A 21,896-nucleotide genomic window follows, 5' to 3' on the forward strand; every position below is an offset into this window, starting at 1 on the left:
TCTTTTTCTTTCCTTTTTCTTTTTATCTGATTGATCAATCCCATACCCCTGAATACTTCTACCTTGCCTAGACCCCGACAGGGAATTGTCATTTCCGATCTCTCTTTTATATAAATCGATCTATCGTCGGCTGGCCGGGAGCTAGAGGATTTCATAGTTTGACACACTGCTGCTGCTGCTGATTCGATGCTATGGCCAAAAACGGAAAAAAGAAGAATAATAAGAAGAACGCCAACAATAAACAACGTCAACCGGTGAACGACAATAAACTCTCCGCCCCTTCAGAGGACACCCCTAAACCCGAGCCTGGCCTTGAACAGGCGGCCGAGTCCGGGGACCATGGCCAACCCTCAGTATGCACAGCTTCCCAAGTTTAAGTACCAGACTTTCGAGAGTCGATATCAGACCTTTGACCGTCACACTTTGCAATTTTCATATTATCCCGTTAATGCTTCTTCGGATGGTCTGACATCGGATAAGGATCAGGACACCACCGACAATGCCGCCACCGACCCAGAGAAAGAATCAGTTCCGGAAAGTGCTCCCGTAGAAGGATCAAGTAGTTCGCCTGATGAAGCGGCCCCCGCTGCTGAACCTGAAGGTACTTACGCTCCCGAAGAGAGGGCCTGGACCCTTTCGTCACTCTCTGTTGCACCTTGCTGACGGTCACACAGCGTCTCCTGAAGCGGACGCAGCTCCAGCTTCGACCGAACCTTCCGACGCTCCAGCCCCAGAGAACAAGGAAGATGCACCACCTGCACCGGGGGCAGAAGATTCTACGCCAAAGGAGGAAGAGGGAGGTAGCTCGGACGAACCCGCCGCCGAAGCACCCGCTGAAGAGCCTGGAGCACCCGCCGCTGAAGCACCCGCTGAAGAGCCTGCCCCTGAAATTCCTGCAGCTGAAGAGCTTCCTCCTGAACCCACTGCCGAAGCACCCGCTGAAGAGACTGCCCCCGAAGCTCCTACAGCTGAAGAGCCTGCTCCTGAAGCTACTGCTGATACTGTTGAGGAGCCCGCCCCCGCACCTGCTACTACAGCACCGACCGAAGAACCCACGCCTGAAGCCAATGCAGAAGTTTCCACAGAGCCTGCCAATCAGCCTGACGCCGAGGCGCCCGCTGAAACTCCCACCGAAGAGCCCGCCGAGCCCCTTGCTGCAACCGTCGCTGAACCGACTACTGAGACGCTCACCGAGACGCCCGCCGAGACAGCTGCTGAAGAACCTGCTGCTGAGCCCGTCGCTGAACCGACTACCGAGACGCCCGCCGAGACAGCTGCTGAAGAGCCTGAGCCGGTCGCTGAAACGACTACTGAGACGCCCACTGAAACACCTGCAGACGAGCCTGCTGCTGAGCCCGTTGCCGAACCGACTACTGAGACGCCCACTGAAACATCTCATGACGAGCCTGCCTCTGAAGCTCCGGCAACTGAAGAAGCCACTGCTGATCCTGCTGCCCCTGAAGAGCCCGCCACTGTACCTGCTACTGAGCCCACTACCGATGCCACCGCCGAATCCTCTACTGAAGCGCCCACTGAAACTCCCACCCCAGAGCCTGCATCTGAAGCTCCTGTAGCTGAAGAGCCTGTAGTTGAAGCCACTTCTGAACCTCCAGCAGAAGCTTCCGCAGAGCCTGCGGCTGAAACTTCTGCAGGTGAAGCTAATACTGAGCCTGCAGCTGAGACAGCCTCTGAAGACAAGCCTGAGGACCCGGCACCAGCGGCAGTCGAAGAGGCTGCTCCTGTAGATCTAGAACCTCCAGTGGAGAACAACGAAGTCAATGACGGTATGCTCGTGGGTACTGAAGATGTGCAAAGCCAGCTGACCTAATCACCAGAGACTGACTTTCCAGAATGCGATCCCACCGCCGAGCTTGACAAGATCGAGGCAGAGAAGGAAGAAGCCGCGCGACAAGCGGAGGAAGACGCCAAAGCAGAAGCAGAGGAGGCCGCAGTAGCCGCTACTGTGCCTGAAATCGTCGATGTGGATATTGAGTATGAGGATTCGCCTGCCGATAAAGCGCCAGAGGGGGCGCCAGCGGATGCAGGGGCCGAAGATACGACAGAGGCCGAAGCAGGCAAAGTATCTGATGAACCGGCAGATCAACCATCCAAAGAGCCCGAAGTAGTCGATGATGGGGCCGAGGCTGCAGTGGCTGAGGTGGCTGAAGAGGCAACTGAAAATCCTGCAGGTGTACAACCTAGTGTGGAGGAGCCTCCTGCTGCTGAACCCGTTGTTGAAGAGCCCGCCGTTGAAGAGCCCGCTGTTGAAGAGCCCGCCGCTGAAGAACCTGCCGCTGAAGAACCTGCCGCTGAAGAACCTGCTGCTGAAGCCGCTCCTGAGCCTGTTACTGAGCCTGTTACTGAACCAGCTGTAGAGCAAGTAGTTGAGGAGATTGCTGTTGAAGCCCCGGCTGTTGAAGAACCAGCCCCTGAGCCACCTACTGCCGAACCCGCCACAGAACCAGCTGCCACAGAGACTCCCAGAGCAGAATCCACTCCCGAAGAATCTGCTCCTGAGGAGCCCGCTGCTGAAGTTGTTCCGCCAGCGGAATGTGTTGAAGACAGTGCCCCAGCTGAAGAACCTACCGGCGAAAAAGCGCCTGAAGAGCCACAGGCGGCTGAGCCAGTTGAGGAAAAGTCTGCCGAGGAACCCATTTCGGAAACCACTGCCCCAGAGGTGGCGGTTGAAGATGCGGTTGCCACAGAGGTCACAGAAGGAATGCCAAGCGAGGAGGCTGCTGCTGAAGAGGAAAACACAGCGGAAGCCCCTGCAGAGGAAAAGGCAGAGGAGACTCCTGCAGAAGCACCTATTGAGGAGGAGGCTGCTGCTGCGAAGGATGTTCCTGCTGAAGAGCCCGCTGCCCCAGAAGCAGCGCCAGCTGAAGAAATTTCGGCCCCAGTTGAGGAATCTACACCAGTAGAGGAACCAGCTTCTGCAGAGAATCCTGTTGGCGAGGAGCCTGCGTCTGTTGGAGAAGTTGCTGCTGAGGAGGCACCTGCTCCGGCTGAAGAAGCGCCTGCTCCCACTGAGGAGGTTTCAGCTCCTACTGAAGAACCTCCGACTCCAGAAGAGGCTCCGGCTCCTGTTGAAGAACCTGTCACTGTTGAGGAAACTCCTGCTCCTGTGGAAGAGGCTGCGCCCACACCCGTCGAAGAATTTACTCCAGAGGATCCTTCTCCGGAGCCAGAACCTACGGCCACTCGTGAACTGCCAGCTGAGGAAGTCATCTCTGAGGACCCAGCTCCGGCCGAAGATGCACCAGCGGAGGAACCTGCTACCGATCGCGAGCTCGTTGAAGAGATTCCCGCTGAAACACCCGATGAATCCTCTGACGGTGTCGATCCCCTTGTGGCCGCAGCCGCAGTCTTACCTGCTGCTGTAGCAGCCGAACAAGCCTCACGACGCAGAAAGAGACGGACCCAGGATGCGGATCGGGAACACCGTCATTCGAAGCATTCCGAGGATGTACGGAGACCTGCACCACGCCAGAAGCTCGAGCGGAGTGGAAGTCTCCTCAGTCGGTGGACTCAATCGCTCGAAGAAGCTAAGAGACAGCACGAGGATAAAATCAGACAGGAGGAAAAGCGGAGAGCCCGTACGATTGAAAAGACAGAGAGAGAGAGACACTCCCTAGAGCGCGAGCGGCCGAGGCGAGGCGAGCGTTCCTCGAAAGAGAAGACGACTAAGGATGACCACCCCCGCCACCGGCATTCTGAGAACTCTGGTAGTCACGATGGGGAACGCTCTTTGAAGGATGATGCTCCCGTGGCTGTGAAGTCTAGTCGCCGTGGCTCTGAACACTCGAGTGGCAACCGAGACGAGCGAAGGAGCTCTTCCTCTAGGGATATCCAAGCATCGGGTTCAAAGCCGCGAGCCTTTTTGAAGTACATGACTGAAGCGGAGTCCGAGACGAATGGCCCTCTTCTCAAGATCAATGGCAACAAGGCTTCGGCCAACGTTTACGAGCCCGCTAGGAGATCTTCCACCAGCCACTCTCGCAGCCACCGCTCCTCGCACGATGGCAGGGGCTCAACGGATCGGTCCATCGGTTCTCGTCGCGACGATGGGGAAGAGAACATTCGACGCGAAAGATCTCGTCGTGATGATGAGGGAGAGAATATTCGACGGCAGAGGTCCCGTCGCGATGATGAGGAAGACAGAGCCCGTCGCGAAAGAAGAGCCCGACGAAGGGCGGAGGAAGAGGAGCAGGAAAGAGCGAAAGAGAAATCGGACCATCATCGCCATCGCCATAGCGGAGAGACACGCCAGCGCCATCACAGGCACAGGCGTGAAGAGCCTCCTCCACGCGAGGAGTCCAGACTCAAGAGTTTTATCAAATCAATTGCAGCCCATTGACCGTCTCACCATTTCATCACTTTGATACGACCTTTTCTACTTCACCATTTCGGGCTTGTCGTTCCATCTTATTTTTCCACACCTTGCAGCATCATAGCGGAAGTATTTTTGGTTGATTAGCATTGGCATACTTGGTGTTCTTTTGCATCTTTCACTGCATTCGTCCTTCTTCTCATGTATTCGATATTTCCTGTGTTGACAGCATTTAGAAGGCTCTTGTACAGCAATCTTTTCGGGTACGGGCTTTTGATGATTTCTGTACTATCTGGCAAAAGCCGTCGTTTCTCGGGTGGCCGTTGAATATTGAATTTGATCGTGATATCGAATGGTCTGATTCATCCCTTATGATGCTTGAGCAGACAGAAATAAATACCTTAGTCGATATAACCATTCAGGCCCTATCATCAGCTTCTGTGCCTGCTGAAAGAAGCCATCGAGTAGAGGCAAACTATGTATCCTGCAGGACTGCTAACCAGATGTATCCCTTCTCCATACCGGGGACAGTTGTGTCTCCAAGAGTCCTACAGCTCTATCAAAGGTTCTTCTAGAAAGAATAATTTTAATTAAATATCTTAGAACTGAGACTGAAGCTTCATCTCATACCCCCCCAGCAGGCCCTCGACCCAGTTTTTTCTCGCGATTCCAGAAATGCCGCAAGACAACCAACATCCCTAGCATACAGACGTCAAGAGCAATCGTCCAGTTATACCCGATCAAATACCTCGGTGCATCGACGGTCTTCCACACGCTGCCAAAAGAAAAAAAAAAGAGTGATCAGTAAACAGACACAAAAAGAAAGAAAAACGCGACGCTAGACTTACAAGAGAGGCAGCCAAGCCCCGAACGTGTTGCCGATGGTATTCATGCAGCTGATCACGATGGCGCGCTCCTCTGCGCTGTGGGCGCAGATCTCATTTGCCCAGGCATAGATGATGGCAGCGATGCCGTCGGCCGTGCCGGACAGGAAAAACGCAGAGAACTTCAGTCCCGTTGGTACGTTCCAGATGGCGAGCACTACGCAGGCGAAGATGTTCAGCAGCGCCGTGGTCGCGATCAGGGCCACCTTTGCGTCGTATGCGTCGGAGAGGATGCCGCAGAGGACGGAGGAGACGATGGTCACGGCGGGCGACACGGTGGTGATGGTGTTGATGGCCTCCACGGAGTAGTTTTCTTCTTTCAGCCAGATGGGCAGGCCGCTGTTGGAGGAGACGCCGTCCGCCTGCGAGAAGAAGAACGCGAAGCCGACCAGCACCCAGATCCGCCAGCTCTGGAGGATCGTCATGATCCGCTGCTTCGTGAAGGGCTGGCGCGGTTCGCGGTGCTCGGCGGCCATGCGCTCCCGCGCCAGCTGGATCTCCTCGTCGCTGAGGAACCGCGAGTTGCATTTCTCCGGCGTGCTCGGGAGCAAACAGAGACCCAGGAATGCGATGGGGATGGTGCACGCAAAGCCTGGTTTTTTTTTCGCACATACAGGTATTCAGGAAAAACTGTCCCCAGACGGGAAAATCAAGTCTTGCAACGGCCAAACTCACAGATGATGTACAGCCACCTCCAGCCTTCAATCCCGTACCGCCCATCCAGCCGCGCGTATGCGCCAGCCTGGATGTACCCCGAGCTCATGCTCCCGACCTGGCTCGCAATGAAGAATATGGCCCCGCGACGGCCCAGCTCGGACCGCTTATACCAGCTGCCGAGGTACCACTGCACAGCCGGGAAGAAGAAGCCGCCCAGCGCTCCGACAAAGAAGCGCAAGGCGTAGAGCTGCGTGACGCTGCTCGCCTTGTACTGCGCCAAGGTGAAGACACCCCAGAGGAGGTCCGCGGCGGGGAGGAAATAGTTGACGGGACATCGGGTCATCTGGGGAGGAATCCAATCAGCTCCTCAGTGCAGCGCACCAGGGGATCAATGATAGATAGAACAAACCAGCAACGTGAGCGGTATCTGCATCGTAATGAAGCCCACCCTGCATCCAACCATCAGCAATCCGCTCCTCCTAAACCATACACAAAAAAAAAAAAAAAAAACACCTTCCACTCACATATACACCGTATTGAGATAATTCAGCTGGTTCCCAAGCAGCTGCAAATCCTCCTTCATCCCGCTCACATACGCCGTACTCGTCGCCGAGGAATCAAGCACCTTCGCCCAGTACGCCAGAAACACGAAGACGACGATGAGCCCGTCCAGTTTCAGGATCAGCCGGCGCTCCGCGGGCGTATCCGTCGGCGCGAACCATTGGTACCACTTCTGGCGTGCTGGAGCGCATGCTGGCGGGGGAGGTTCCTTCTCCGTGCTGAGCTCTAGGGCGGGTTCTGCGGGGGGTGCTTTTTCGATGCTGGACGACATGGCTACGCTGCCCAGCCGCTGTCGGTGGTGTTGTAGGCTGCGGGATAAGCAATGGGAAGAGTTTCTGGGCGTGTGCACTGGTGTCTTGTCTTGGGCAAGGGGATTTATTTGCTTGCGCTGGATCTATGACTCTGCACTCCACCTGAGCACGCCATCGCCGCTATAGCGTTGTTATCGTCGACGGACTATGAAGATAATGGGAGACCCGCTTTACCAAGAGGGTTTTGAGGTCTAGAGGCTGGATTTGATTTTTTTTTTTTTTTTTGGTTGACACATTTGAGGAACGATTCGGCTATCTTATTCGGAGGGGGAAATTCCGGTCGTTCGAGAGACACCCAAGCAGTCTTTGGCTCGGAAAAGCTGTCTAAGTATGGTGGGCGGAGTTGCAGCAAAATCCGTATATCACAAAGCTATGGATCACTCTAACTAAATTGGCCTTTATTCACATGGTCTTCAGCGGTATTATACCACAGGAATCGACATTCCATCTCCTCGTGGGTCACTGCCAGCACTGTAAATCAGATGGCCATCGTCGTGGTGACAACGAATGACCTGTCCTCGGCCAAACATGCCCCTCTCCCATCCCTTCAGGACTTGAATTTCGTGTCCAAGGCGCTTGAGGCCTTCAACAGTCTCCTCGCTGATTCCTTCCTCGACGTAGACCGTTCGGTTACCTGACTCGGAAGATCCAGCGGCGATGCAGATTCGCGGCGCATCAAGGGCCGCTTGAGGATGGTAGTTGAACGCAACCATGTTAAGCAGGACCTGGACGTGGCCTTGGGGCTGCATGAATCCGCCCATAACACCGTAGACCGAGTGAAGAGAGCCGTCCGAGCAGTTGGTGATCATCGCCGGAATAATGGTGTGGTAGGGTCGCTTCCGAGGAGCCAGAGCGTTAGGGTGGCCAGGATCCAGCGAGAAGTTCGCGCCGCGATTCTGCAGCGTAAAGCCACATCCTTGGGGAATAATGCCGGTCCCGAATCCGGAGTAGGTACTGTTGATGAAGGAGATCCCGTTGCCCTCCTTGTCGGTTACAGCCAGATAGACGGTATCGCAGTGGTTGTGGGCGGGGCTGCCATGATCAACGATGTCTGCCGCCTTCTCAGGGTTGAACAATTTCGCGCGCTCGGCCAAGTATTCCCGTGAGATCAGCTCCTTCGAGGGCACCTTTTCCACATCCGGGTCGGTCACCCACCAGGCAGCATCAGCAAAAGCAATCCGAAGACTCTCGATAATAGCGTGCAGGTATTCGGTCGAGTTGTGCTGGTCCTCGGTGAACAGGGGAATCTTTCCCGTGCGTTCCAGCTCCTCTAGGATGCCCAAGGCCATGAGGGCCACGATGCCTTGGCCGTTGGGCGGGTGCTCCCAGATTTCGACGCCCTCATTGGTTTCACCATCCGTTCCCGGGGTCTGTTTCTTCACAATGTCTTGTCCTGTGAACTTGAGGGAGATCGCTTCAGTTTCCTGGCTTCCCGTCTCGGCATGATATTTGAGATCGTCCAGACTCAGATATCCGCCCAAATCCTTAACCACTTGGACAATCGCTTCTGCAACTGGGCCTTCGTAAAAGCCCTTCTTGCCCTCCGCGGCGAGCAGCCGGAAGACCTTTGCCAACCCTGGCTTCTTCATGATTTCACCTGGACGAGGGCTTCTGACTCCATCCTTGGCGTTAGGGTCCGGCTTAAGAAGTTCGCGGAAATTTGGTGAGGCATTTCGAATCAATTCCTCGCCTTCTTGCCACTGTTCTGGGAGTTAGTTGGGGGGTCATCTGATAGAAAACCCTCGAGATTCACTTACAAAATAAGAAGCCAATTCGGACACAATGAATCCTTTCTCTGCCATGTCAATGGCAGGCGCTAGGATCTGCTCCAAAGATAGCTTGCCACTCCCAAACCTCTCCACCGTGTCTACCCAGCCTGCAGCTGCTCCCGGCGTGGTTGCTGCCAACACGCTGGGCATGGGGATGCTCTTCTTCTCATCCGGGCCAAGGTTCAAGTCTTTTCTCACTTGCTCAAGCGTCACATTGCCAGGATAGCGACCAGAACCATTGAGCGAATGAACCTTCTTTGTTTTGGCCTCGTAGAAGAGACAGAACATATCCCCGCCAATACCAGTCGACGATGGTTCGCTGACGTTCAACGCGGCGGCTGTCATTCGCGGTAGGTTAGATTTGCTCCAAGCACAGTACCATCAATCACATACCCACAGCTACCGCAGCATCCTGAGGAAGAGTGAGTCAGTAAAGCTAGCCCAAGGCAAGGTTCCAGTCCCCTCATCACATACAGCAGCATTTCCTCCTTCCATGAGAATCCTTTGGCCCGCAGCCGCCGCCAATGGCTGCGTACAAGACACAATGCCATTTGTACTATGCACCGTGCTCCTCCGACTCGCAAAGGGAGCGAAATCGGGGCGCGATCTAGAGTAAACGGCTTGGGGGTTGAGAGGCATTTTGAGCGAGTTGAGAGACGAAGGTTGACAGAATGGAGAGCGGGGTCTCAAGAGCAATATATAAGCCACGCTGCCTAGCAACAACGATAGATGAATATGACCATTATTCTAGAGCCTAGTCATCTTGTCTAAGTATTATATGACTCGGTTCTGTTATCGTGATGACCCCGCTATTTCGCCCCGGAGATTTAGTCCATTATTTGGATTTGGGAGACTTCTGAGTTCTGGGGAAACTTGTCGGAAATAGGCTGGAATCTCACGAACTTGGTTTGAGATTGTCACAATTGTCCCGAGACCACACGACGGGCATGGGAGATCTCTCTTTTCATCATGGTCAACATCCGAATGCTACCGCTGTCCCTCTCCTCGGTTGATGCTCTTTTTTTGACTCTTTCCGAGGAAAACAGAAGAAGAAGTTGGAGAAGATGGGGTCACTTTCCCCTTTGGGCAGGTGGGGTACACGTGCCCGATATGGATATGGCACGTGACCCGCGATAAGAGCTGACACTGGCCTCTTCATCGGAGCCGCCGTCTTCCACCAACCTCGAGAATAGACAGACAGACAGACAGACAGACAGACAGGCAGACTGTATTAGTCTGCAACAGGGGTTCTGGTTTTACCTAGACCTAAATATCGGTTGCTGGCTTCCTTACATCAAAAGGAACCATTCACCGGTCTTTTTTACCTCGTGTCACAGAGGGACTATATGACTATATTGCCCCGCAGCAACCCAATTGCAAGATTAGCCTCAAAAGCTATGGCCCATTGTGGTTGAAGCTCCCAGTCACTGTTTCTATTATTGACACCTGGTTTGATGTTGTATATTTGGTTGCTTTGAGCATACGATTCTGTGGACTTCTGAGGCTGTGTGGACATCCTTCTCTCCTGTATCGCATGGTATAATGGTGGTGTTCATCGACTATGACCGCGATGTCTTCAATAAGGATCGCTTTCCTGACCCTCACGGCAGTGCATTTCAGCCATACCTTCAGCCAGAGAAGCCTGTACTGTCGAAGTTGAATGCGGCTAGCTCTGGCCTGCCTTCGCACGATGCGGGGATGGTAACCGACGATGGTCACCGTGCAGATCCCGTCTATGAGGCTAGTCAGCCTTCTGAGGACCAGGTGACGCCCAACCGGAATGGTTTTTCGGCTGCTCTAAGCTGCTATCCGTACGCATACTTGACCAAGCGGTCTTGGTGGCGTTCCCGTTGTTGCTGACTCGAAACTGTAGCGTTGTCAAAGAGATTGCCCGACAGGTGGACCTCAACACCCTTCACGCCCTTTCCAGGACGTGTCGTCAATTTCATGCGAATCTAGCACCATATCGACACCAGCTTGTCAAACAGACGCTGCGTTGCGAGAATGAATATGTGGAGACCTTGGCAGACTTGTTGGACGGCGGCACGCCGATTCCTGAGAGCGTAAAATCAGTGCTTCGACTAGTCAGCCAAGGTACCAGAGGCCCTGGAAGGCTGGTCCGGGGAAAAGTGGGCAAATGTGCCCGGGATATGGTAGGGGAATGCCGGAGATGCTCCCGAGTGGTCTGCAGGGTATGTTGGGCCTCTGCATAGCATTAGTTCCGATGCTGACGAAGCATAGAACTGCACCATCAAACCTCCAAGTAGAACCATGCTCAAAACCCGCGTCCGTCGCCTTTGTACCCCCTGTCGCACTGCTCCCTTGGCTGCTCACCTCACCTGGTATCCTTCCACGTCACCTTCCCTTGACAGGGAATCGCCGCTGGATCTATCGCAGTTTACGGCACCTGCTTTTATGCATTCACCTTGCACGTGTGAAGACAATATCTGGCTCTGCTATCCATGTGGTCAAACATTACGCAACAGTGATACTACCTACCGACGGGTGTGGAGCTGGCGTACCCGGTATAGCAGCTATCTCGGTGGCCTTGGGACCGGGATCGGTGAAGGTTGCCAAGGGGTGAAGTGCGGACGGGAAGAGGAATGCTTAGCTGCTCAGGATATCGAACTGGAAGTAGAATGCGAGGCAGACGAGGCATCGCCATTGGGTACCCCACATAACCACCCAGGGCACGCCAATCTCAGTTCTCACAACAATTTCCTGCGCGACCCATCAGCGGAAAGGCACACCGACCACGATGAAGAGAAACCGGGGTATTTTCGGCAAGAGATCATCGGTATTGGCGGACGAGTCAAACAGAAGGCGAAGAAGCGCGTGACTGTCGGGGCCTGCGTGGTTGAATATGAAGATGAGCGGGATACAGATCAGTTTCTTACTCGCGAGGAGCAGAGGACCAACAGGAGTTGGTGCGGATGGTGTTGGCGGGTCATTCCGTCGAAGGATGACTTGGCTTAATGAGAGTGTGTAGTCTTGTATATGATAGCAGGTTGTGCTCGACATATCGGACCATTATGACAGGATTATTCCCACGTCCCTAGCCTTGGGCCTTTCGCTACAATACATTGGACATAGCGAATTAAATCCAAGGAGGATAGCAAGACTAGTCAGCCACCCCCTCCTGTTCAATCCTCTGATATACTTACTGCCATTTTCGATAGCGGGTAGAGGTAAGAGGCAATTTTCCATTACGGGGCCAGGTGTGTAATCCCATCCGTCCATAGACATACATGTGGAAACAAACAAGATCCGTTTGGTCGTATGTCGAGTTTTGGGATGATCAATTTCACTATCACGATAAATATCACCACCGCGCGATATATAGAGGACGGACATGTCCCGTTTGTGTCCAATCCTAGCCAAGAGCCCTTAAGACGATACTACCTGACCCTCTGCAACATGAACCGTGCAGTCCGTATCAACGCTATCAACGTAGCGCCGCGTGGTCCGACTCCAGACCTCGTTGCCGCTCATGTGATACTCCAGTCCCTTCATGTACAGCTGGACCGCAGGACGACATCCACCGGGCCGTGCCAACTGCTCAGCCACAAGTTCGTTATGCGCCATGTCCCATTCCAGCACCATCGCCTGGAGCACCCGCCTGGCCGCCGTGAAGCCTAGCCCAGCCTCCATAGAAAGCACGTTGACGGCCGAACTGATGGCCGCCCCTTCTTTATGGCCTGCCTGCGAGGCCCGGAACTCCTTCTCCCAGCTCCAGAGGTCGTTGACCACCGAGATCTGCCGTCCGAAGTTCCGCTCCAGCGGGATCATGGCATCCTGCTCTTCGGCGGTCAACTCGACGTCCATGGCGAATCCCGTCAGGCCGCAGAGCATACTACCCAAGAACCAACACATCACGGGTTAGGCAACTATATGGACCAGGGTTGCATGGGAGCTCCTACCGGAGACCGCCGGAGGGGGGGAGGATACTCACGCTATGCCTACATCCTGCGCCCGATACTTGAGATACTCGTCTAGCTGGGTGATCGACAGACGGACTTTGTTCGTCTGCGCCCTCATGAGGCAAAAGGTGGCCTCGAGCATCTCATCCGCCTGGGTCCTGTTTTTCCGCCGCATGTCCTCCCACAGGTCATACAGTATGTACTCAACGGGTTTTGTGCCTGTTGAGGGGGGTCCTCAGTCTTATGGGGGCGCGCAGTCAGATAGAAATGGGACGGCTTACTTACGGTTGGGGCGCACGTCGCCGCGCATGATGGGCATGAGTCGGGCGTTGTAGGCTTCTCCGTCCGAGAGGGACATTTCCTCCAGAACGTCTAAGAAAAGAGGGAGCACAATAAGCGGAAGATCCAACATCAGCACCCAGAGCGGCACCATCGCATATCTCACCATCCATCAAGAACAACATGGTCACCAACTTGCACGCGGGGGGGGAGACGGTCGTCATGGCCCAGCGGTAGAGCCAGACAAGGGAATCGGGCGAACTCGGCTTGGACAAATGCCTGGCGACTCTTGTCGTCGGGGAATGGCCAGTGTTGCAGAAAGTAGTCGTCGTGCTCGCGGCAGATCTGGTCTGCGCGAGGATGGATGAGTGGCTTCCATGCCACTCTCGGGTCGTTCCAGGAGGGAGGGAGTTCGTCTGAGCCCTGGAGAGAACCCCGGGGACGTACAAACGCGGATGCATTTGTCTGCGGGATGGCAGACATCTTTACGGGTCTGGATGAGGAAGTGGAATGATGAAGCTTTGAATTCTAAAGTCCGTATCTCTTAACCAAGGGGGGATACACCTCAGCATTTCAGCGGGGAGGTAGGCGACATTTATACCACCAAGAGTCTGGCGATTCGCATCTATCCCCGTATCCTTCAACTCGCATCGAACGTCGAGAGCAGCCAGGGAAGCAGGAACTCTGCATTTCGATGATATCCCATGCTTGCAAATCACAGAGAGAAGCCATGTTGGAGCGTCGCCAACACCCAGCCCAAAGGAGGAACGGCATGAATCGACTCGGTCCAAACGACTGACGGGAACCAACGGGGACCGACACCCAGGACCCGGGACGAATGGCCTATACGCAGTCACCAGCGTGCGATGGCTCCTCTCCAGAAAGGACATCCTGTTCGCGACAAAAGTCAGGCTGCCAGAGTCGGGAATGCCTTCGAAAAACCTTATTGATTTCGATTCCCTGCTTCGTCGACGAGTGAGGCTACCGCGAGAACCATTGACGTTGGCGTCGCTCATGCAAGGTGCAAGGGAGCACAGTATGCCATCCCATCCCCCTCCGGTTCTGGCACATGCGTGTAACCAAGTCCGCGAAACGCCCAACCACAACGGCGGGATCCTCGTTGGAAAGATCAAGGGTCCAAAAGCTTAAGTCACCTGATCCAGCCCATTTTCTATCAAGCGTTAGACATTGGGCGATCCACTGCACCCAGCAAAGTCAACAAGATACGGTAGTCTACGCGAGGGCTCGACCGACGTTAGCGAACGGCTGGTCGACAGGGAGAAGAAGCTAGAGGTTTTTGGTTCGTGACTTACCATGTCCTACTATCTCATCATCTTCCGCGCTAAACCACCTGGTCTTCTGCTCTGCTGCGAATGACTCAAGTGGCTTCGATGTATCGACCAGTCGGGGCATAAGCGCCAGCCTTCCGTACGACAGTCTGGGTATGCCTGGGTATGCCTGCAAGGATAGTCACATAGACTATCGGAACCCTCAGTCTCTGGTTCCATCAGAAACCGGCCTCATTCATGTCTCTCCACGGCTCTACTAGTTTCGCTTTGTTTAGTATACTGAAAATGCTAAACCCTAAGTTCGGCCTTGATCCAGGACTATCATTCTGCCTATATATTAGAATGAATGTCTTCGCGTGAGAAGAGGAGTAACATACCTTCCAGGCAACCAAGGTGCAAGAAGACCATGGCCCTAGCTAGGAAACATGGTGTTCAAGAATCGTCGCTCTGTATAGGGCGCAGATCGATTCCTCTATTGGGGGATTTTGGAACAATAGGGGATCTCCTCTTCACCGCGAGCTACTACGCATTGCAGTCAGTGAGGATAAAGATTTCTTCAACTGGTAGGGGGGGGGGGGGGGGAGTATACTTACTCTTTCTCAGGAGGTACCGGAACATATACTCCGTAGGGTGACGTGGAATCCACCCTTATCATTCTTCAAAGGACGTGCTTGGGGTTGTTCGTTTATCCCCCTGTCTGCTGTGCTAGAATTTAGTGTGTATAGGTTAAAGCATCCTGGACAGCTCCGGGGCTGTAGCTCTGCTCCATACTCTGTACTATAGTTATTAGTAGCGTGAAGGTGCTTTGAAGCACATGCATTCTACACTCTACACTTACAATTCTGCATCCTACGGTATCTATCTACCCCATAACACTATCCTATCACCCGAATCAATCATGTCAATGTATCGTATCAGGGTGGAGAGACTACCTACCTATGGGCCCAGTACTAGACTACTAGTAATACCTAGGTCATTGTAGACCAACTAGTACTAATCTACACAGTATAGTTCTGCAACCCCTAATGGCCTAATGCTCTCCGCCAATCAAACACTTCCATACCAATTACCGAAATGGGGCAAAGAAGACCAGCGGTGGCACTGTGGTCGATTGTTGTCAATTCTGTGAGTCTGTGTCTCTGTGACGCTGGGAAAATACCTAGAATGGCCTTTTTTTGTGGTGGAGAACTGTGGAGTAGACTCAGAGTGTAGTAGTGCCTGCCATGGCCCATGATACTGGCTAGGCTATTCAGGACCTACTCAGTCCTATGACCACACTGCGAGTAGTGAGTACAGATCACCTATCGAAGGGCCCTGTCTCTTTGTGTCAGGCAACCATGCTCCTTGCTCCTCAGTAGATACTAGATAGGCTTGCTGGGTCCACATGGCCTCGGAGATAGATTTTCTTTCCGAAGGACTCTATGGAGTACGTGTCTAGCAGGTTAGCTTAGCATGACTAACGCTGCTAGTGTGAGCAATGCGGCTTGCAGAAAATCGTGATTCTCGCTCTATGAATGGACATCGTAACAGAGAAAGGAAAAAAAATGAATGGAGTATATGTACAGTAGTCGTACATGGTCTTTTTTTTTCAATGGTAACTCAGTAACTCATGGGTATTGACTCGTGAAGCGGACGGCAACCTAACAAAGGGAAACGGGAGGATCATAAGAGCATCAAGGGAGACCATGCTTTTTCTATCGAAGCAGGAAGAATGGAGACAACAGAGGAGTGTCTCCATGGTAGATCGTGAGAATGCTAAACGGGTAGCCATGGAATTCGCAAACCCTATGAGGTGGCTGTTCATGGAGAGATTGAGGAGGGTTATGAGAGAACAAATTCATTAAATAGGTGATATCATCGTGTCGGTGCCTGCCGTACATCTGTCATCGCATCGTGTATCTGCGAAGGTCCTTTGTCTGGAGATCACAATGTCCATGACCTCCAGGGTATCGGCTGAAACGGTACGGTAGGCAGATGATGCTGTTCATCATATGTGACATGGTGTATCGGCGTCCACGTAGGAGAGGGGTATTGACAGGCGATCGGCTGCCATCTGTTAGTACAGGCGAGGCGTCAAAGAGAGATGAGGTGTCCCTTACTGCTTGCATCAGACTCTCGTGCAGGGTGATCGGTACCATGGCGGTGAGATGACCCTCTGCCGGATCCCAGCCATGCAGGTGGGAATGCATTGATACCGGCGACGATGTCAGATCAGACTCCACAATACTGCTCGGGTATGAGTCGATCATTGTAGCGGGGGTTGAGGAGAGCGACGAGCGACTCTGGCCGGGTAAGGACAGCCCCGCGCCGTCCGACGCGGGTGACGGACAGGTTTCAGGTGTGGCATAGAAGCGAGTGTCCTCGACGGACTCGTAGACGTGGTGGCTGTTGAACATTGGCACATGGGGATTTGAGGCCATGTCCATTGGATTCCACATGAGACCGCAGTCATTTGCGAGGTCTGGGTGGATAGGCGAGCCCACGAGGGCTCCGATAGACATGGAGTCTTGGGGATGTGTTGCGCCCAGATAGGTGGTCATGGAGGGGTCCACCTGGGCACATTTGGATGCCTGAAGGGGCGACGATACCATGGGGATATGAGTCTGTCTCTCCCATTGCGTGGTGTTTTCCATCTGTGCCTCGAGCTCACTAGGGGTGGGTGGGGTCAGCTGTGTTTTTCGAATTTGAGTTAGAAAAAAGACTTACTGTCGTGCCATATGTCTGGTGAGCAAGTCTGCACGATGAAATGTTTTCTTACAGCCCTGGTGGGGACATCGGTACAGGGCTTCGGGCTTGTGGTTCAATTCATGGCGTCTATAGTAGTTAAATTAGTATTGCCTGGGATCATTCAAGGCGTGATCATCGCTACCTTCTATGTTCTGCTCTTGTAAATACCTAGTACAGAGCCCGTCAGTATGAGTCAAAGAGGAAAGGACAAGAGGACCTACTTTGTTGCATCCGGGGTGTTCACAGGCATGTACACGCTTGCCCTTCTTAGCTTTGCTGATACGGTGCGTGGTAGGTGTGTAGGTGATGGGCAGAGGGATATCCGTAGCAGGGTTGTTTCGATGCATGATTGCCGAGCTCTGTCTACGAGCAGTGGTAGATGATAACATGTTGGTAGAAGTAGGGTGTGGTTGAGGAACGGGAGACACGAGTGTTTCTGAAGACGTTGAGGCACGTTGGCCAGACAGAAGATCGAACGGCGATGGACTGCAAGATATACTTTGGAGGATTGAAGAGGAACCTCTAGTCATGCCGCAGGTACCCAGGAACGATGTTGGGGAAGGGGAAAGCAGTGAGCAGCCAGGAAGGCTGTGATGCACGCAAGTATAGAAGGTTCTACTGGTGGGATTGGACGATGATGCCAAAGATGAGATCAGATGTTATCAAAACATAACTTGCATCTGCAGGTGATGGAGGGAGCAGCAGACAGATGCAGGGGGGGGAAAGGGAAAAGGTACAGAGACAAGATGAAACGGACGGAAATGGTGGCAAACGTCTGGAAGTCGAGTCAAGTCAATTCAAGTGAAGTCAAGTCGAGGGGAGGTGAGAGCTAAGGAACTGATATAGATAATAATCGAACCGTCACAGTGGATAGGCAAGGTACCAAGTCAGCCTGGTCCCCAGCAGATCTACTTTCCCACGCGGGCCAACAATTGGAGGGTTCGATATTAAAGATGAGAGTGAGGAATTTAAAGAAAATCCTGAAACAATGGGGATAATTATTTTTGGTCCAACATCGAAAACAATCACGTAGGTAAGCGAGAGGTATAGTTTTGGATGAACAATCTGCAGGGTGATCATACAAGCAAGCATGGCTATGTCCAGTCCATCGAGCTACTAGCTAGACAGACACTACGGAGTAGATACTACTGGATACTAACAAGTTAGCTATTTCGTACTTGTCCGGTAAAAAAGCATGGCTGACCAGTTTCCGGCTGCAGAATTAGTGTGAAACTAGCATAAAAATACTGCCTGGAGTGAAGCATCATTACATATTGGGAGTATTAAGTATAGTATATTATAGTAGTATTATTTAAAAACACCTCCAAAGTCAAATAAATTAGATTAAGCTGGGTGGATCCAGAAGCTAATTTGCGGAGGATGTTGATATTTCATGGTGACTATTGTACTGCAAATCTGCCAGATCGATAACGACAATACCTCCTACAGTGTTGTAATTCTCAAATTCTCAATCGGAATTCCATCCCATCCATGGATATCTCTGTCCCATCCTGACTGTGGTCTGCTATCTACTATCCACATTCTATTACCTACATTGACACTGCACTACTGATGATTATCACCCACTAATCAGATTCACGAGGCCATAATATAAGCAGGCCACCCGTATTGGCTTGTGCGGCTGAGGCGCAATTGTCAACATGGAGGGGAAAACCAACAAATAATCCGGAAAATAAATAAATCAACAATCACAAAAAAAGAAAGAAAAAAAAAAAAAAAATACACCTTGCATATGCAGCGATGTGAAATATTTTTGTCATCGAGTCAACAACGTGTACAGCCGGGATTAAACAAGTCCCAAATATACTTCAACGGTTTGCAGCTAGTCTGCTTCTTATGCATGAGAGGGCCATAGACCAGCCAGGCTTTTGGATCTTCATCCAGCTAGTACTCCGTAGTCACCAAGTGGAAGATTCAAGACACTCATTTTATTCAGTACAAAATGTAGATGCCTCATGAAATCATTTTTGCAACCGAATTGACTCCTCAATTGCAGACGTCAAATGTGCCTTCCACTAAGGGAGTCGGAGGGGCTGTAATATCTCCTCCCGCCCCAACAGCACCAACATCAAACAACCAGGTCCATGACGATGGGAGAGGTTTCTAGCAGGCATGGGTGTGCAGAAGCCATTCCGGGCCAACAGGCTAACAGTAACAGCTCACCTGAAGACTGCAGAGCATGGCAAAATCAAAACCATGGAAGTGGGTAATAATAGAAATCCAACAATGCCCGTGGGAAGTGCGAGATCTGATTGGCTCTGTGGGAAATACTTGGGTGAATTATCTCGAGAATGTGTGCTAATTATACTCCATTCTTGCTCGTGTGATCTAGCCTAATTGGTGGCTACTAAGAATATTATGTGCTTTTTTTTTCACTTCTCCCGCGGGCTAGTTCGGCTCCCGTCTGAGTGCCTGATGGGCCTCAGCCCTCAGGCTTCCAGGCTTTTCCTAGGCTTTTTTCCCTCTTGGGAATTCATCCCAGACTACTCCCATGCACGGTGCTGATAGAACGATCCTCGTAGTCACAATCAGATTGTCAGTCTTGGGGAATTGAGACATATCCACTTGATTCACTTACCCACGTCCCACGGAGATACCAAGCAGTCCCCAGAGTATCTACTTATCGTGAAATCCTCGTTGAAAACAACCATGAGAAAAAAAGCTTCAGCATAGCTCAAACTTCACTCTCCTAGCCCTCACCGGTTCGAATTAAAGCTAGATGCTCCTGTGGACCTACACGGCAGGCTCACTTGGCTTCTTACCGTTCTTCCTCAAACAAGACTCCATAGTTATTCGCGCAATCCCCCTTTTTTTTTTCTTCCTCTTCTCAACTCCCAACTAATTTTCCCGGGGGGCCGCAACGACGCAAACTGCGAGCTGCAGGACCCCAAACCGAGTCTCTGCTATCTATAGCAAGGCTGATTTGGTTTCATCTCTCGACGGCAGGCGTTTCTGGAGGAGCTCCTCTGTCTAGGATCCTACGCTCATAGAACAGAAGGGTTGCTTGAGACACCTCCCTCCGCCCACCCCTTCTCCTAGATCGTTGACATCTAAGTCACCTACTACGGTCTCTTGGTACTCGGAACCCAAAATCAAATATTTTCCTTCAAGGAATACAGGTAATGCTACCTTGCATCCCCGGATTGGACAGGTAGCACACCGTACCGTACTTCATCACTCTCTGTGGAACAATGAACGTGGACAAAAGGCCACGTGCAGAATGATAAGCACCTTGCATCCTTTACCTTCTTCCATCAGTAGTTGTAGTACACTACTCTACAGTGTGGTACATAGTAGTATCCCATCAACTGTACGACCTACTATGTACAGAGCAGATCAAGTTATGGGCCAATAGTCAATACCTACACAGTATGCCATCGGGGTTCCGGCAATCCTAACTAAATCTCCGGTGGGTCTCTCTGTCTACGTAGTAGAAGTAACAAAAAAGACAACAGGAAAAAAAAAAAAAAGATAAGGGGCGGTTGGAGTGTGGACACTCCGTAGATAGTATGTATCTAGGTACATAGCTTAGACTACCAGGACGGTAGTACCAGATAATTAATTTCCAGCCCATCTTAGAAATTAAGATGTTCTCCATGGTTGATCAGGTCAGGTTTCAACACACTGTCCAGCCCTGTGGGGATGATTGATGGTTCTCATCTCATCTGTCAGTTTGTCAGTCTGTCAGCTTGTGCAGTCAGCAGTGTGAGCAACAACGGACCGCCGCCCCTCTTTCGAACTAGAGAATAACACGGCCAAGGGACATGGATAGCCCTGCCCGACGACGGATCTAGCTTGTTTCACCTCGAGGATCCAGAGCGCCATCGAAAAATTTGGCTTCTCTGATGAACCTTAAGAGATAGGGTGACTGGGTGAGAGTAGAAAAAAAGGAGTACTCCGCAGAGCCTTAGTTACATAGTTACATAGTTTGTATCTCCTGATGGAAGGAAGAAGGAATCTGCTGGAAAGTCAAAGCGTAGATTTGCCCGGGGGAATGCAACTGCAGAAGGTTCATTTCACGATTCACGGTGCCGATGTCTATCCAGATAATAATGAACTATCTATTGCCTGATCTCTTTTGATATCTATCGTTGGAATTTGTTGGTCTCGGAAGGTTGTTCCGAGACACTGTTGATCCCATACCATGCATGCTACTGACATCCTTCTTATTGTTTGCGTGTCCATTGCTTTGTTGGCCAACAATCGACAATTGATCTGGCATCGATGTCGGAATTCGTAGGGCCATTGTTGGTTCCAGGAGGATTACCTCATACTCACTTTCCACCACCATAAGTCATAGTCAGCATTCTGCAGCCAACCCTGGTTCCAAAACCTGGCCAATGACTCGAGAGTCGGGACAAGCGGTTGGCCCCTGAGGAGATATCTGAATGAATGACAGGTTATTCATCTGGCCTGGTGACAGGGAGCTGACAATTGCTTAACCCCAACAAATTTCCAACGAAGAATGATCATCCCTCCCCCCCCCCCACATGGACACCCTCTGCAGGAGATTGCATACGTAGGGAGTGCGCAACATATACGGTACGTCGGTAAGGTACTGGGTAGATTAGATGTCAGATGGCGTACCACCACGATTGCAAGTCATCTCATGCGAGACTTAACGCCATACTCCGTAGAGTATACAGACAGGGGTTTCCCTCAGGGCGAGGAGAAATTGAAAGGGCGCAGCTCATACCTACCCAAGGAGTATCCGATTGGCAATTAGTGCCTCAGGATGCCAATCCCTCAGAAGACTATTATTCCGCAGTCCATTCAGGTAGAGACATGCTTGAACTTTACAAAAGGCCACTCAGCAATCCAGGTTTTCCTGGTCCGCAGAAGCCATGCCGTCATGAGCCTGCTTGGTCATCACTCATCACTCATCACGCACTGGATACATACTTCGCCAGTTCGCCCTCACCACAAGCAAACACGATCGTTCACGCTGGCTTGTTGGCTCTGACGCCCCTCACGTGGCGAGGTCCGTATGCAAGGGTCAGGATCCTTCAACGCGGCCCGGTGGATCAACACCAGAAGACACAGGCCGACAGGGATTGAGAATTCGAGACACAGTGGTAGGAAAGATAGGCAACGATTGATGATTGATGGGCGGACATCAGGTTGGTGGCAACTGGCAAACAGTGTTCT

The 21,896-nt window shown here is 52.1% G+C and overlaps 6 protein-coding genes across 6 annotated transcripts, besides 10 other annotated features; 2 read left to right on the forward strand and 4 right to left on the reverse strand.

Annotated features, from left to right (window-relative positions):
* Positions 1–339: 339 nt before the first annotated feature.
* On the forward strand, positions 340–4,357 carry ACLA_052560 (PE repeat family protein; the record flags this gene model as incomplete). The annotated part of the gene is made up of 3 exons (XM_001272208.1): positions 340–601; positions 675–1,784; positions 1,836–4,357. The coding sequence occupies 3 exons, from the start codon at positions 340–342 to the stop codon at positions 4,355–4,357; spliced, it is 3,894 nt and encodes a 1,297-aa protein (XP_001272209.1).
* Positions 1,190–1,383: a microsatellite.
* Positions 1,230–1,408: a microsatellite.
* Positions 2,236–2,329: a microsatellite.
* Positions 2,337–2,363: a microsatellite.
* Positions 4,055–4,157: a microsatellite.
* A 597-nt stretch (positions 4,358–4,954) lies between the features above and the next one.
* On the reverse strand, positions 4,955–6,703 carry ACLA_052570 (pantothenate transporter; the record flags this gene model as incomplete). The annotated part of the gene is made up of 5 exons (XM_001272209.1): positions 4,955–5,105; positions 5,179–5,806; positions 5,890–6,214; positions 6,281–6,320; positions 6,396–6,703. The coding sequence occupies 5 exons, from the start codon at positions 6,701–6,703 to the stop codon at positions 4,955–4,957; spliced, it is 1,452 nt and encodes a 483-aa protein (XP_001272210.1).
* Positions 6,704–7,165: 462 nt separating this feature from the next.
* ACLA_052580 (gamma-glutamyltransferase family protein) lies at positions 7,166–9,151 on the reverse strand (the record flags this gene model as incomplete). Its single annotated transcript, XM_001272210.1, has 4 exons — positions 7,166–8,443; positions 8,501–8,850; positions 8,906–8,924; positions 8,987–9,151. 4 exons carry the CDS (start codon positions 9,149–9,151, stop codon positions 7,166–7,168), a joined length of 1,812 nt encoding a protein of 603 aa, XP_001272211.1.
* A 552-nt stretch (positions 9,152–9,703) lies between these two features.
* Positions 9,704–9,738: a microsatellite.
* Positions 9,704–9,739: a microsatellite.
* Positions 9,740–10,054: 315 nt separating this feature from the next.
* Positions 10,055–11,488, forward strand: ACLA_052590 (uncharacterized protein; the record flags this gene model as incomplete). The annotated part of the gene is made up of 3 exons (XM_001272211.1): positions 10,055–10,323; positions 10,386–10,704; positions 10,754–11,488. The coding sequence occupies 3 exons, from the start codon at positions 10,055–10,057 to the stop codon at positions 11,486–11,488; spliced, it is 1,323 nt and encodes a 440-aa protein (XP_001272212.1).
* Positions 11,489–11,899: 411 nt separating this feature from the next.
* On the reverse strand, positions 11,900–13,194 carry ACLA_052600 (uncharacterized protein; the record flags this gene model as incomplete). Its single annotated transcript, XM_001272212.1, has 4 exons — positions 11,900–12,365; positions 12,465–12,651; positions 12,718–12,804; positions 12,903–13,194. 4 exons carry the CDS (start codon positions 13,192–13,194, stop codon positions 11,900–11,902), a joined length of 1,032 nt encoding a protein of 343 aa, XP_001272213.1.
* A 2,729-nt stretch (positions 13,195–15,923) lies between these two features.
* ACLA_052610 (putative C2H2 finger domain protein) lies at positions 15,924–17,074 on the reverse strand (the record flags this gene model as incomplete). The annotated part of the gene is made up of 5 exons (XM_001272213.1): positions 15,924–16,046; positions 16,100–16,649; positions 16,707–16,814; positions 16,870–16,895; positions 16,949–17,074. The coding sequence occupies 5 exons, from the start codon at positions 17,072–17,074 to the stop codon at positions 15,924–15,926; spliced, it is 933 nt and encodes a 310-aa protein (XP_001272214.1).
* A 432-nt stretch (positions 17,075–17,506) lies between these two features.
* Positions 17,507–17,544: a microsatellite.
* An 896-nt stretch (positions 17,545–18,440) lies between these two features.
* Positions 18,441–18,468: a microsatellite.
* Positions 18,469–20,412: 1,944 nt separating this feature from the next.
* Positions 20,413–20,446: a microsatellite.
* Positions 20,447–21,896: the final 1,450 nt, after the last annotated feature.

Source organism: Aspergillus clavatus, genomic scaffold (genome assembly GCF_000002715.2).
Source record: "Aspergillus clavatus NRRL 1 1099423829800 genomic scaffold, whole genome shotgun sequence".
Classification (NCBI taxonomy): domain Eukaryota; kingdom Fungi; phylum Ascomycota; class Eurotiomycetes; order Eurotiales; family Aspergillaceae; genus Aspergillus; species Aspergillus clavatus.